The sequence below is a fragment of the Pseudophryne corroboree genome, chromosome 2, assembly GCF_028390025.1.
Source record: "Pseudophryne corroboree isolate aPseCor3 chromosome 2, aPseCor3.hap2, whole genome shotgun sequence".
NCBI classification, from domain to species: Eukaryota; Metazoa; Chordata; class Amphibia; order Anura; family Myobatrachidae; genus Pseudophryne; species Pseudophryne corroboree.
Genome location: NC_086445.1, coordinates 931357983 through 931372775, shown reverse-complemented (window position 1 = coordinate 931372775; position 14793 = coordinate 931357983). Strand labels below are relative to the sequence as shown.

Below are 14793 nucleotides of genomic sequence, written 5' to 3'. Positions count from 1 at the left end.
TCTAGAAGTTTGATACCCTGGCTGAGGAGGACCTTGAGTTTTCTCATTCGGTGCTGCAGAGTCATCCGCACTCTCCCGCCCGTTTGGGTGCTTTGGTATAATCCCCATGGTCCTTACGGAGTCCCCAGCATCCACTAGGACGTTAGAGAAAATAAGATTTTACTTACCGGTAAATCTATTTCTCGTAGTCCGTAGTGGATGCTGGGCGCCCGTCCCAAGTGCGGACTTCTTCTGCAATACTTGTATATAGTTATTGCTTAAATAAGGTTATGTTATGGTTGCATCAGGTTTGTCTGATGCTCTGTTGTTGTTCATACTGTTAACTGGGTAAGTTTATCACGAGTTATACGGTGTGATTGGTGTGGCTGGTATGAGTCTTACCCTGGATTCCAAAATCCTTTCCTTGTACTGTCAGCTCTTCCGGGCACAGTTTCTTTAACTGAGGTCTGGAGGAGGGGACATAGAGGGAGGAGCCAGTGCACACCAGTATTCCTAATTCTTTCTTAAAGTGCCCTGTCTCCTTCGGAGCCCGTCTATTACCCATGGTCCTTACGGAGTTCCCAGCATCCACTTACGGACTACGAGAAATAGATTTACCGGTAAGTAAAATCTTATTTATTTTTGTTTGTTTTTTTTACTCAATCCCAACCCTCCAACAACATAGTCTAAGTAGAGGCAGGAAAAAACCTTTAAGAAAAAGTTACTTCTTCCCTTTTGCTATTTTGTGTGGGAGAGATTTTAGATGTTGGACACAGTTTAGTTGTTTTTTAAAAAAAATTCCGCATAAGAGTTGTATTAAAAAAAAAAAACCATTCCCAAAATGAAAAAAAAAATTCCTAGTACTTTATTTCCCCATATACTGTAACATAACATTTGGCAATCGTATCTTGAAAACTTTTATAATCTCTCACAAGTGACTGTATTTTGTTTAAATTACCACATATGAAGCCTGAATACTATTTGATATTTTCAAAACATTTTTAATTATCGATCAATGTCCAAAAGACATTATTGGCATCTGTGTTGTAGACCAGATAAGGATTCCTTGCAGATGTATTGTGTCCTTCAATGAGAACAGCAGAGGTTTGAGCAGTAAAGTGTAAGCAGCGTTATGTTTGCACTTATACAAAAGTTCCGGATCAGTGGTTTATTGTAGCTTCCGTGAAACAGGTTCCAGCATAGAATAGCTAACAAGCATATCTTATCCTCACTAGATTGTATGATCCCGAAGATATCTCTCGTCTAGTGTGGTATGGCATGTGGTCCTATAAACGTTCCTTATGCCATGGAGATTAGTCTTCCCAGGTGGTTGTAAGGTGCCGGGATGTGATAAGACTGACCACTTTGGCATGCAAGGTTCAGGCTCCGCAACAGTGTATAGAGAAATAGCCCTTTTTCTCTATCGTCCTAGTGGATGCTGGGGTTCCTGAAAGGACCATGGGGAATAGCGGCTCCGCAGGAGACAGGGCACAAAAGTAAAGCTTTCCGATCAGGTGGTGTGCACTGGCTCCTCCCCCTATGACCCTCCTCCAAGCCAGTTAGATTTTTGTGCCCGGCCGAGAAGGGTGCAATCTAGGTGGCTCTCCTAAGAGCTGCTTAGAAAAGTATAGCTTAGGTTTTTTATTTTACAGTGAGTCCTGCTGGCAACAGGATCACTGCAACGAGGGACTTAGGGGAGAAGAAGTGAACTCACCTGCGTGCAGGATGGATTGGCTTCTTGGCTACTGGACATCAGCTCCAGAGGGACGATCACAGGTACAGCCTGGATGGTCACCGGAGCCTTGCCGCCGGCCCCCTTGCAGATGCTGAAGTAAGAAGAGGTCCAGAATCGGCGGCAGAAGACTCCTCAGTCTTCTAAAGGTAGCGCACAGCACTGCAGCTGTGCGCCATTTTCCTCTCAGCACACTTCACACGGCAGTCACTGAGGGTGCAGGGCGCTGGTAGGGGGGGGCGCCCTGGGAGGCAAATGAATACCTATTTTGGCTTAAAAATACCTCACATATAGCCTCCGGAGGCTATATGGAGATATTTAACCCCTGCCAGAATCCGTTAAGAGCGGGAGACGAGGCCGCCGAAAAAGGGGCGGGGCCTATCTCCTCAGCACACAGCGCCATTTTCCCTCACAGAAAGGCTGGAGGGAAGGCTCCCAGGCTCTCCCCTGCACTGCACTACAGAAACAGGGTTAAAACAGAGAGGGGGGGCACTAATTTGGCGTTAGAAATATATAAAAAAAAAAAAAGATGCTATAAGGGAAAACACTTATATAAGGTTGTCCCTATATAATTATAGCGTTTTTGGTGTGTGCTGGTAAACTCTCCCTCTGTCTCTCCAAAGGGCTAGTGGGTCCTGTCCTCTATCAGAGCATTCCCTGTGTGTGTGCTGTGTGTCGGTACGGGTGTGTCGACATGTATGAGGACGATGTTGGTGAGGAGGCGGAGCAATTGCCTGTAATGGTGATGTCACTCTCTAGGGAGTCGACACCGGAATGGATGGCTTATTTAGGGAATTACGTGATAATGTCAACACGCTGCAAGGTCGGTTGACGACATGAGACGGCCGACAAACAATTAGTACCGGTCCAGACGTCTCAAAAACACCGTCAGGGGTTTTAAAACGCCCGTTTACTTTAGTCGGTCGACACAGACACAGACAGGGACACTGAATCCAGTGTCGACGGTGAATAAACAAACGTATTCCTTATTAGGGCCACACGTTAAAGGCAATGAAGGAGGTGTTACATATTTCTGATACTACAAGTACCACAAAAGAGGGTATTATGTGGGATGTGAAAAAACTACCGTAGTTTTTCCTGAATCAGATAAATTAAATAAAGTGTGTGATGATGCGTGGGTTCCCCCCGATAGAAAATTATGGGCGGTATACCCTTTCCCGCCAGAAGTTAGGGCGCGTTGGGAAACACCCCTTAGGGTGGATAAGGCGCTCACACGCTTATCAAAACAAGTGGCGGTACCGTCTATAGATAGGGCCGTCCTCAAGGACCAGCTGACAGGAGGCTGGAAAATATCATAAAAAGTATATACACACATACTGGTGTTATACTGCGACCAGCGATCGCCTCAGCCTGGATGTGCAGAGCTGGGGTGGCTTGGTCGGATTCCCTGACTAAAAATATTGATACCCTTGACAGGGACAGTATTTTATTGACTATAGAGCATTTAAAGGATGCATTTCTATATATGCGAGATGCACAGAGGGATATTTGCACTCTGGCATCAAGAGTAAATGCGATGTCCATATCTGCCAGAAGATGTTATGGACACGACAGTGGTCAGGTGATGCAGATTCCAAACGGCACAAAGGTGTATTGCCGTATAAAGGAAGAGGAGTTATTTGGGGTCGGTCCATCGGACCTGGTGGCCACGGCAACTGCTGGAAAATCTGCCGTTTTTACCCTAAGTCACATCTCTGCAGAAAAAGACACCGTCTTTTCAGCCTCAGTCCTTTCGTCCCTATAAGATCATATCTGCCCAGGGATAGAGGAAAGGGAAGAAGACTGCAGCAGGCAGCCCATTCCCAGGAACAGAAGCGTTCCACCGCTTCTGACAAGTTCTCAGCATGGCGCTGAGACCGTACAGGACCCCTGGATCCTACAAGTAGTATCCCAGGGGTACAGATTGGAATGTCGAGACGTTTCCCCTTCGCAGGCTCCTGAAGTCTGCTTTACCAAGGTCTCCCTCCGACAAGGAGGCAGTATGGGAAAAAATTCACAAGCTGTATTCCCAGCAGGTGATAATTAAATTACCCCTCCTACTACAAGAAAAGGGGTATTATTCCACACTATATTGTGGTACTGAAGCCAGAAGGCTAGGTGAGACTTATTCTAAAAAATTTTTTGAACACTTACAAAGGTTCAAATCAAGATGGAGTCACTCAGAGCAGTGATAACGAACCAAGAAGAAGGGGACTATATAGTGTCCCGGGACATCAGGGATGCTTACCTCTATGTCCCAAATTTGCCCTTCTCACTAAGGGTGCCTCAGGTTCGTGGTGCAGAACTGTCACTATCAGTTTCAGACGCTGCCGTTTGGATTGTCCACGGCACCCCGGGTCTTTACCAAGGTAATGGCCGAAATGATGATTCTTCTTCGAAGAAAAGGCGTCTTAATTATCCCTTACTTGGACGATCTCCTGATAAGGGCATAGTCCAGGGAACAGTTGGAGGTCGGAGTAGCACTATCTCGGATACTGCTACAACAGCACGGGTGGATTCTAAATATTCCAAAATCGCAGCTGATCCCGACGACACGTCTGCTGTGCCTAGGGATGATTCTGGACACAGTCCAGAAAAAGGTGTTTCTCCCGGAAGAGAAAGCCAGGGAGTTATCCGAGCTAGTCAGGAACCTCCTAAAAACAGTGCATCATTGCACAAGGGTCCTGGTAAAAATGGTGGCTTCCTACGAAGCAATTCCATTCGGCAGATTTCACGCAAGAACTTTTCAGTGGGATCTGCTGGACAAATGGTCCGGATCGCATCTTCAGATGCATCAGCGGATAACCCTATATCCAAGGACAAGGGTGTCTCTCCTGTGGTGGTTATAGAGTGCTCATCTTCTAGAGGGCCGCGGATTCGGCATTCAGGATTGGATGCTGGTGACCACGGAGCCCAGCCCGAGAGGCTGGGGAGCAGTCACACAAGGAAAAAATTTCCAGGGAGTGTGATCAAGTCTGGAGACTTTTCTCCACATAAATATACTGGAGCTAAGGGTAAATTTATAATGCTCTAAGCTTAGCAAGACCTCTGCTTCAAGGTCAGCCGGTATTGATCCAGTGGGAAAAACATCACGGCAGTCGCCCACGTAAACAGACAGGGCGACACAAGAAGCAGGAGGGCAATGGCAAAAACTGCAAGGACTTTTCGCTGGGCGGAAAATCATGTGATAGCACTGTCAGCAGTGTTTCATCCCGGGAATGGAAACTGGGAAGCAGACTTCCTCAGCAGGCACGACCTCCACCCGGGAGAGTGGAAACTTCATCGGGAAGTTTTTTGCCACATGATTGTAAACCGTTGGGAAATACCAAAGGTGGACATGATGGCGTCCCGTCTGAACAAAAAACGGGACAGGTATTGCGCCAGGTCAAGAGACCCTCAGGCAATAGCTGTGGACGTTCTGGTAACACCGTGGGTGTACCAGTCGGTGTATGTGTTCCCTCCTCTGCTTCTCATACCTAAGGTGCTGAGAATTATAAGACGTAGAGGAGTAAGAACTATACTCATGGCTCCGGATTGGCCAAGAAGGACTTGGTACCCGGAACTTCAAGAGATGCTTACAGAGGTCTTATGGCCTCTGCCGCTAAGAAGGGACTTGCTTCAGCAAGTACCATGTCTGTTCCAAGACTTACCGCAGCTGCGTTTGTCGGCATGGCGGTGGAAAGCCGGATTCTAAGGGAAAAAGGCATTCCGGAAGAGGTCATTCCTACCCTGGTCAAAGCCAGAAAGGAGGTGACCGCACAACATTATCACCACATGTGGCGAAAATATGTTGCGTGGTGTGAGGCCAGGAAGGCCCCACAAAGAAATTTCAACTCGGTCGTTTCCTGCATTTCCTGCAAACAGGAGTGTCTATGGGCCTCAAATTGGGGTCCATTAAGGTTCAAATTTCGGCCCTGTCGATTTTCTTCCAGAAAGAATTGGCTTCAGTTCCTGAAGTCCAGAAGTTTGTCAAGGGAGTATTGCATATACAACCCCCTTTTGTGCCTCCAGTGGCACTGTGGGATCTCAACGTAGTTCTGGGATTCCTCAAATCACATTGGTTTAAAACCAGTCAAATCTGTGGATTTGAAGCATCTCACATGAAAAGTGACCATGCTCTTGGCCCTGGCCTGGACCAGGCGAGTGTCAAATTGGTGGTTTTTTCTCAAAAAAGCCCATATCTGTTTGTCCATTCGGACAGGGCAGAGCTGCGGACTCGTCCCCAGTTCTCTCCCTAAGGTGGTGTCAGTGTTTCACCTGAACCAGCTTATTGTGGTGCCTTGCACCTACTAGGGACTTGGAGGACTCCAAGTTGCTAGATGTTGTCAGGGCCCTGAAAATATGTTCCAGGACGGCTGGAGTCAGGAAAACTGACTTGCTGTTATCCTGTATGCACCCAACAAACTGGGTGCTCTTGCTTCTAAGCAGACTATTGCTAGTTGGATGTGTAATACAATTCAGCTTGCACATTCTGTGGCAGGCCTGCCACAGCCAAAATATGTAAATGCCCATTCCACAAGGAAGGTGGGCTCATCTTGGGCGGCTGCCCGAGGGGTCTCGGCTTTACAACTTTGCCGAGCAGCTACTTGGTCAGGGGCAAACACGTTTGCTAAATTCTACAAATTTGATACCCTGGCTAAGGAGGACCTGGAGTTCTCTCATTCGGTGCTGCAGAGTCATCCGCACTCTCCCGCCCGTTTGGGAGCTTTGGTATAATCCCCATGGTCCTTTCAGGAACCCCAGCATCCACTAGGACGATAGAGAAAATAAGAATTTACTTACCGATAATTCTATTTCTCGGAGTCCGTAGTGGATGCTAGGCGCCCATCCCAAGTGCGGATTATCTGCAATACTTGTACATAGTTACAAAAATCGGGTTATTATTGTTGTGAGCCATCTTTTCAGAGGCTCCGCTGTTATCATACTGTTAACTGGGTTTAGATCACAAGTTGTACGGTGTGATTGGTGTGGCTGGTATGAGTCTTACCCGGGATTCAAAATTCCTCCCTTATTGTGTACGCTCGTCCGGGCACAGTACCTAACTGGCTTGGAGGAGGGTCATAGGGGGAGGAGCCAGTGCACACCACCTGATCGGAAAGCTTTACTTTTGTGCCCTGTCTCCTGCGGAGCCGCTATTCCCCATGGTCCTTTCAGGAACCCCAGCATCCACTACGGACTCCGAGAAATAGAATTATCGGTAAGTAAATTCTTATTATTACATTATATTCGATAGGGAGTGGTAAGCATCAAATCTTGTTTTCTGGTTATGTCCCTCTTGTGATAGGTGCAATAGAGTATGAAAAGTAAAAATATAGCCATTATTACTATTGACTGTTTCCTTTAAGCACTACGTTATAATGGTCTTATACCCCCCCCCCCCCCCCCCCCCCCCCCCCACATCCCCTTTGATGTCTCAGCGGAGAGTTATGTAACACCGTAGCTCAGTAGAAGGGACAAAAGAACCCTGCCTGGAATGTGTTTAGCGGGACACTTCCTTCCCCGGTAAGGCCCTTCATATGGGTGCTGTATTAGATAATTGTAGCATAGGCTAGCTTGCAGTACTTCTCCATACTTTTGTGGGGAAGAAAACGGGCAATACTTTGATGTGTGAGCTTCAGCTAATTTATATGTGAACTCAGTGGCGGAACTAGCGAGCGGTGGGCCCATGTGCGACAAAATGGCTTGGGCCCCCCCCCATCCCATCCAAGTCCACCCCCTCACCCCTGGAGAGGATCTGGTGAGGGGGGACCTGCTCAGGGAAGTGGATACCTAGCAACAGTGCCGTAACTAGACATTTTAGCACTGTGTGCAAGAAACGGCATTGGAGCCCCACCCCTGCATGCAAAACGGGGGCAGTGCGCGCCGTAAGCGCGCGCAAAAATACATAGTGGCGTGGCTTCGTGGGGAAGGGGTGTGGCCACAAAATAATACCAATTCATTAAACGGTGCACAGTAGTCTCCATTATTCAAATTACGCCGCACAGTAGCACCACTACACCAGGTAGAGACCCTTTTACACCTTACGGCGGACAGATTCCTCTTTTTACACATTACGGCAGACAGCGTCCCCCTTTTTTACACATATTGGCAGACAGCGTCCCCTTTTTACACATAACGGCAGACAGCGTGCCCTTGTTACACCTAGCGGCAGACAGTGTACACTTTTTTCACATAACGGCAGACAGCGTGCCCTTGTTAAACATAGCGGCAGACTACACTTTAAACACATTACGGCAGACAGCGTGCCCTTGTTACCCATTACGGCAGACAGCGTGCCCTTGTTACCCATTACGGCAGACAGCGTGCCCTTGTTACCCATTACGGCAGACAGCGTGCCCTTGTTACCCATTACGGCAGACAGCGTGCCCTTGTTACCCATTACGGCAGACAGCGTGCCCTTGTTACCCATTACGGCAGACAGCGTGCCCTTGTTACCCATTACGGCAGACAGCGTGCCCTTGTTACCCATTACGGCAGACAGCGTGCCCTTGTTACCCATTACGGCAGACAGCGTGCCCTTGTTACCCATTACGGCAGACAGCGTGCCCTTGTTACCCATTACGGCAGACAGCGTGCCCTTGTTACCCATTACGGCAGACAGCGTGCCCTTGTTACCCATTACGGCAGACAGCGTGCCCTTGTTACCCATTACGGCAGACAGCGTGCCCTTGTTACCCATTACGGCAGACAGCGTGCCCTTGTTACCCATTACGGCAGACAGCGTGCCCTTGTTACCCATTACGGCAGACAGCGTGCCCTTGTTACCCATTACGGCAGACAGCGTGCCCTTGTTACCCATTACGGCAGACAGCGTGCCCTTGTTACCCATTACGGCAGACAGCGTGCCCTTGTTACCCATTACGGCAGACAGCGTGCCCTTGTTACCCATTACGGCAGACAGCGTGCCCTTGTTACCCATTACGGCAGACAGCGTGCCCTTGTTACCCATTACGGCAGACAGCGTGCCCTTGTTACCCATTACGGCAGACAGCGTGCCCTTGTTACCCATTACGGCAGACAGCGTGCCCTTGTTACCCATTACGGCAGACAGCGTGCCCTTGTTACCCATTACGGCAGACAGCGTGCCCTTGTTACCCATTACGGCAGACAGCGTGCCCTTGTTACCCATTACGGCAGACAGCGTGCCCTTGTTACCCATTACGGCAGGCAGCGTGCCCTTGTTACCCATTACGGCAGGCAGCGTGCCCTTGTTACCCATTACGGCAGGCAGCGTGCCCTTGTTACCCATTACGGCAGGCAGCGTGCCCTTGTTACCCATTACGGCAGGCAGATTCCCCCTTGTTACCCATTAGGGCAGGCAGATTCCCCCTTGTTACCCATTAGGGCAGGCAGATTCCCCCTTGTTACCCATTGCGGCAGGCAGATTCCCCCTTGTTACCCATTGCGGCAGGCAGATTCCCCCTTGTTACCCATTGCGGCAGGCAGATTCCCCCTTGTTACCCATTGCGGCAGGCAGATTCCCCCTTGTTACCCATTGCGGCAGGCAGATTCCCCCTTGTTACCCATTGCGGCAGGCAGATTCCCCCTTGTTACCCATTGCGGCAGGCAGATTCCCCCTTGTTACCCATTGCGGCAGGCAGATTCCCCCTTGTTACCCATTGCGGCAGGCAGATTCCCCCTTGTTACCCATTGCGGCAAGCAAATTCCCCCTTTTTACACATTGCGGCAAGCAAATTCCCCCTTTTTACACATTGCGGCAAGCAAATTCCCCCTTTTTACACATTGCGGCAGGCAGATTCCCCCTTTTTACACATTGCGGCAGGCAGATTCCCCATTTTTGTTGGAAAGAAAAAAAGAAAGAAGAATTATACTTACCCTCTCCGCTGGCTCAGGCTCCTCAGTGCAGCGTCAGACGATTCCCGGGCAGTAGAGAATGAGGAGGAGGGAGCCGCAGCAGCGCTTTGTTACTGGTGGAGGCGCTGCTGCCCCTCTGCTTCACTATAGGCTGTTCTCGGAAGACAGCCTATAGTGAAGCAGAGGGGCAGCAGCGCCTCCACCAGTAACAAAGCGCTGCTGCGGCTCCCTCCTTCACCTCCCTCCTCCTCCTTCCCCCGTCCGTGCCGCTGCTCCTCTCCTCTGTGGGCGGCTGTGCGCTGCGGGCAGCGGTTGCCCGCAGCGCACAGCGGCATGTAATGAGTCAGTTTGACTCATTACATGCTTGGGCCCCTGGACAGAGGCGGGCCCCAGTGCAACGCACTGCTTGCACTGGCAGTAGTTCCGCCTCTGTGTGAACTATGCCTCCTGAACAATTTTAACCTTTTATTTTCCTGAGAGATGACATCAGAGCAGGCCTTAAATAATATACACTTGCAGAGGAGAACCAGAGCATTAAATGTGTGGGCATAGATTATGTACTTGTCTGGTCCCTTAGGTTGATTCTCTTGTGAGATTTGGGTATTGATAATTTAATTAGTCTGGACAATTCTGTGAAGAACCAAGCTGATTGAATCCTAAAGTTATGAATGTTTTACCTAAAAAACATATTAAGAAAACCATTGGTAGAGATGACACCTCAGCCCAGCTTCTCTCCAAGGTTCTCTCTTTGGGGGGAGGCAGTTTTTAGTACACCAGGTTACTAAACATTTCATTAAGAATGGAAATGGATGGACAGTTGCCTGTTTAATCCTAAAAGACATAACTTTCTCTGCATAGAGCTCTCCGGTAGGATGGTCTATGCGTGGCTGGGGATTACAGCTTCAGAAGAGTTAAGGGTCCTACACACTGGCAGATAACGCACAACGATATGAACGCTCTCGTTCATTAATGAACGAGAACTCGTTCATATCGTTAAGTGTGTATGCACCAACGATGAACGATGCACAGCCCCGCGCTCGTTCATTGTTGGTCGGTCCCCCCCCTTCCACGTTGGGGGCTTTAGTTTTGGAGATTGGTTGCCTGTGGGTGTCAGCTGCTTATTAATGTGGCTGTTGGGAAGGGAGGGGGAGTTTGGGAGGGTGGGGGTGGTTTGCCTTTGGAAGGGGTGAGGGGTAGCTGTGGAGGGCAGGTTTGTGTGGTGATAACCCCTTAGGGATGTGGCCGTGGTGGTTGGTTTGCCTGGGGGCAGGGGAGATGCGGCTCGGGGGAAGGGGGGGGAGAGGCACTGTGGGTTTTGTTTTTATGTGGAGGTCTGGCTCCTATATTATAGAAAAACTTGGCAAACCCTTGCCTAAGTAACATTATTAGACACAGAGGTAGCGCTATTTGAGTTGGAGGAAATAGAGATTGCTTAGTGGTTTAGCTGTTTGATAGCAACACTTTTGGTGTCACTGAGAACAGAAAATGATAAAGGACTGCCAGGATTTGTGTTGTGCTTGTGGTGGTCAGTCATGCCTTGTATACTGTTGAATGTTGTCAGCACTCCTTTTTTTTTTTTTTTTTACCATAATTTTAGTAATCTGTTCAGAATATGGGAATCTAGTCATTCACCACCAGAAACAGTGTATTGTAATCTTTACTTTAATCTAGTTTATGGGCCCATGTGGACAATGTAGGTATTAAAATGGCAATTAGTGTCCCATAGATTTTTATTCTATTTATTTACATACTTGATTTTACTTTTTTCTATTCACAGGTGAAAACTTCTGAATTTTATCGATACTCGCGTCAGCTGAGGCATGAGGTTGAGCAGGCACTAAATTACTTTCACAATGTAAGTGAACAACCCTTAATTGAAATAAAATCCAACCACATTCGCTCGGCTAAACCTCAGACTGCAGTATTCCGAGGGATGATCGGACACAGCATGGTCAACAGCAAAATCCTCCTTTTGCACAAGCCTCGGGTATGGTGGGAGCTGGAAGGTCCTCTGGTACCTCTGCGGCCTGACTGCCTTGCTATTGTCAACAACTTTGTTTTCTTACTTGGAGGAGAAGAATTGGGCCCAGACGGAGAATTTCATGCTTCGTCCAAAGTCTTCAGATACGACCCACGGCAAAACAGCTGGGTGCGAATGTCTGACATGTCTGTACCTCGGTCAGAGTTTGCCGTAGGTATTATTGGCCGATATATTTATGCTGTAGCCGGGAGGACTAGAGATGAAACCTTCTTCTCTACAGAGCGTTACGATATAGTAGAGAACAAATGGGAATTTGTGGATCCTTATCCAGTAAACAAGTATGGCCATGAGGGTACAGTTCTCAACAATAAATTGTTCATCACTGGTGGGATTACGTCGTCTTCGACATCTAAGCAAGTTTGTGTTTTTGACCCAAGTAAAGAAGGGACTGTGGAACAGAGGACCAGAAGAACACAGGTGCTCTCAAACTGTTGGGAGAACAAGTGCAAAATGAACTACGCCAGATGCTTTCACAAGATGATATCTTACAATGGCAAACTGTATGTGTTTGGTGGTGTGTGTGTTATATTAAGAGCTTCTTTTGAATCCCAAGGTTGCCCCTCCACAGAAGTTTATGATCCCGAAATGGATCAGTGGACGATCTTGGCATCTATGCCCATTGGCAGGAGTGGCCATGGCGTGGCTGTGCTGGACAAACAAATCATGGTGCTGGGTGGTCTGTGTTACAACGGCCATTACAGCGACTCTATTCTGACGTTTGATCCGGAGGAAAACAAATGGAAGGAGGATGAATATCCCAGAATGCCTTGCAAGCTGGACGGCTTACAAGTATGCAGTCTACATTTTCCAGAATATGTTTTAGAGCACGTGAAACGTTGCACTTAAACATTAGCAATTGATAAACAAACTCCTGTTAGCAATTTTATTTATTATTTTTTACGTCTTAAGCAAATCAGATCTTTTACCCACTTTTTTGCTTTGTGTAAGGTAACTATTAAATGCTTTCAGTGAAACGTAAAGCAATCCTATCCGTTTTCAAAAGAAATTGCCTAAAATTTAGAAATGTGTCTGGTCTGAATCTTGCAAATAGTGTCAATGTGATGTTAGGTTTTATATATATATATTTTTTAAATATTTATTTTCCTTTTTGTACTTTTATTTGATTACCTATCTAAGGGTTGCGCGCTTTTGTTTTGTTTTTATAGTTTTCTTTTAAACTCTTTAATCTGCAATGATCTCATGAACTGTAGATGAGAACTAATGTTCTATATCCCGAGAAGGCTTAGTATAAAATATATGAAAAGGTTCTGCAGGGTTCTTGATACTGTTGACTATGCTACGTTCTCCTTTCCTCTGCGAATCTTAATCTTGAAATATCTGCATGACTCAGGCCTTCTGCTACCTCTAATAGTATAGCTGTTATACTTATAATCCTATTCAAAATGTGACCACTTAATAAGTTCTATTAAACTTCATCAGAACTGGTCACCCACAAACTTGTCATAAATAACTACTTAGGTACAGCACAAATACTGTTTTTGTTAAGTTTTGCAGAAACCTTAAAGGAAAAAAATTGAAACTTTTATATACTTATTAAGCCTCTCTGATTTGTATTTTTGTAAATAATTACAAAAATATAAATATGAATCATTTTACTGATTTGTACACTTTTTTTTTTTTTTTTACAAGTGGAGTAGAGGCACTTGGGGCCAGATGCAATGCCGTATTTAGAATGGGTGCACATGGGACCTGGGGGTTCAGGGGGGCCCACGCTGCACCTATTTAATTGAAATAGTTACCCTCCGTAGTCACGCGGCGCAGCAGCACTGCCGAAATCGCTGGAAAAAGGGCCGCCGCGCCATTTTCCCGGAGATCTGCGCATGCGCTGTAGACTCTGGGACAGCACTAGTTCCCAAAGTCTACACAGCGCTGCCATCTAGAGAGGAGGGGGCCCAGCCGGAGCCTGCACATGGGCAGCCTCCTCTCTAGAAACGCCCCTTGCCAGATGTACTTGGCCACAAAAAGTGGTAAAGATGAGTGATAAATTACCAGCCAATCAGCTCCTAACTGCCATGTCACAGGCCCTGTTTGAAAAAAGACAGAAGCTGTCTGATAGTTTATCGCGCTCCACTTTATCACTTTTCAAGGCTTGGTACATCTGGGGTCAAATGTAATAGAGTGAGTGTTTCAGAAAGTGAGAGATTTGGTAAGGTTTTGCAGTTTTGGGGGGGGGGGGTTTTCTTAAAGTGGCAATCATTTACACAGCAAGATCAACCTGGTTCTGCAGTGTAAATGGTTGCCACTTTTAAAAAAAAAAAACCCCATAAACCTCACCGAATCGCTCACTTTCTGAAACTCTCACTCTATTACATTTGGCCCCTGGCCTTTTGTGTAATGTGATTCACACTTCTTTAGTATCAATATATTAAAAAAAAAAATTATTTTTCCTGGTGGGTCTTTTTTTTTTTTTAGGGCCACTAAACCTAAAAACACAAATTACAAGTGTGAAAGCTCTAACTAAAATACAGCCATGAAATGTCTTTTATTTCTGATAATGAAACTTTTTAACCTGCATATGTATTTGTGAATAGGACAAATGGTCTCTTGACATAAGTTAGTTTGTCCTGTGTCCGAAAGAAAGGAGCATTTTCACAGCGTGTTACAGAACAATGAAATAATTGCTGCAGTGATCTTCAAGTAACATTGCATTGTTTATAGATTGTCTTTTAAATGCCTTTTTTTTATGTGTTTTTAAAATTGTCACACTTAATGACAGGGAGCTCAGGGTCAAATCTGCTGATAACTTTTTTTTTTAAAGAAAACGTAATCTTGTTAATGGACTGTTGTAATAGGCTTTAGCAAGCTGACGCTAAAATGACACTTCCAGCTGCTTTATATCTAATATACTTTTAACAGCGTTGGCAGGGAACATGCTAGAGTTGAAGAACTGCATGTAACTAGCATGCACATAGAGAACACGGATCCAGATACAACCTTGCCTTACAAGCAAGAACATATGTTTTAATGCATTAATACTGTCAAGTCAAATTTATATTGTAATGGGTTGGTAGTACACTGATATCACATGCCATACCCGCTATCCAGAGTCTTGGCCTTATGGTGCTGAATTTGCTGCTTCAGATGTATACATAGACCTAGATGTCCTATCTGAGTCTACAGCACGCAGCTGCAGGGTTAATTTTCTGGATAAATGATCTCTTTAGCAATGTTAAAGAAAAAGTAATTAAATATTTACAGTTTACTA

General features: G+C 46.5%; 1 protein-coding gene across 1 annotated transcript in view; it reads left to right on the top strand.

The window, feature by feature from the left end:
- KLHL15 (kelch like family member 15) overlaps nt 1-12591 on the top strand; it is a 63028-nt gene extending 50437 nt beyond the window's left edge. Inside the window, exon 3 of the mRNA XM_063956232.1 lies at nt 11304-12591. Coding sequence (XP_063812302.1) covers nt 11304-12413 — 1110 coding nt within the window. The 3' untranslated portion in view covers nt 12414-12591. The remainder of the gene's footprint in view (nt 1-11303) is intronic.
- The last annotated feature ends 2202 nt before the right edge of the window (nt 12592-14793 follow it).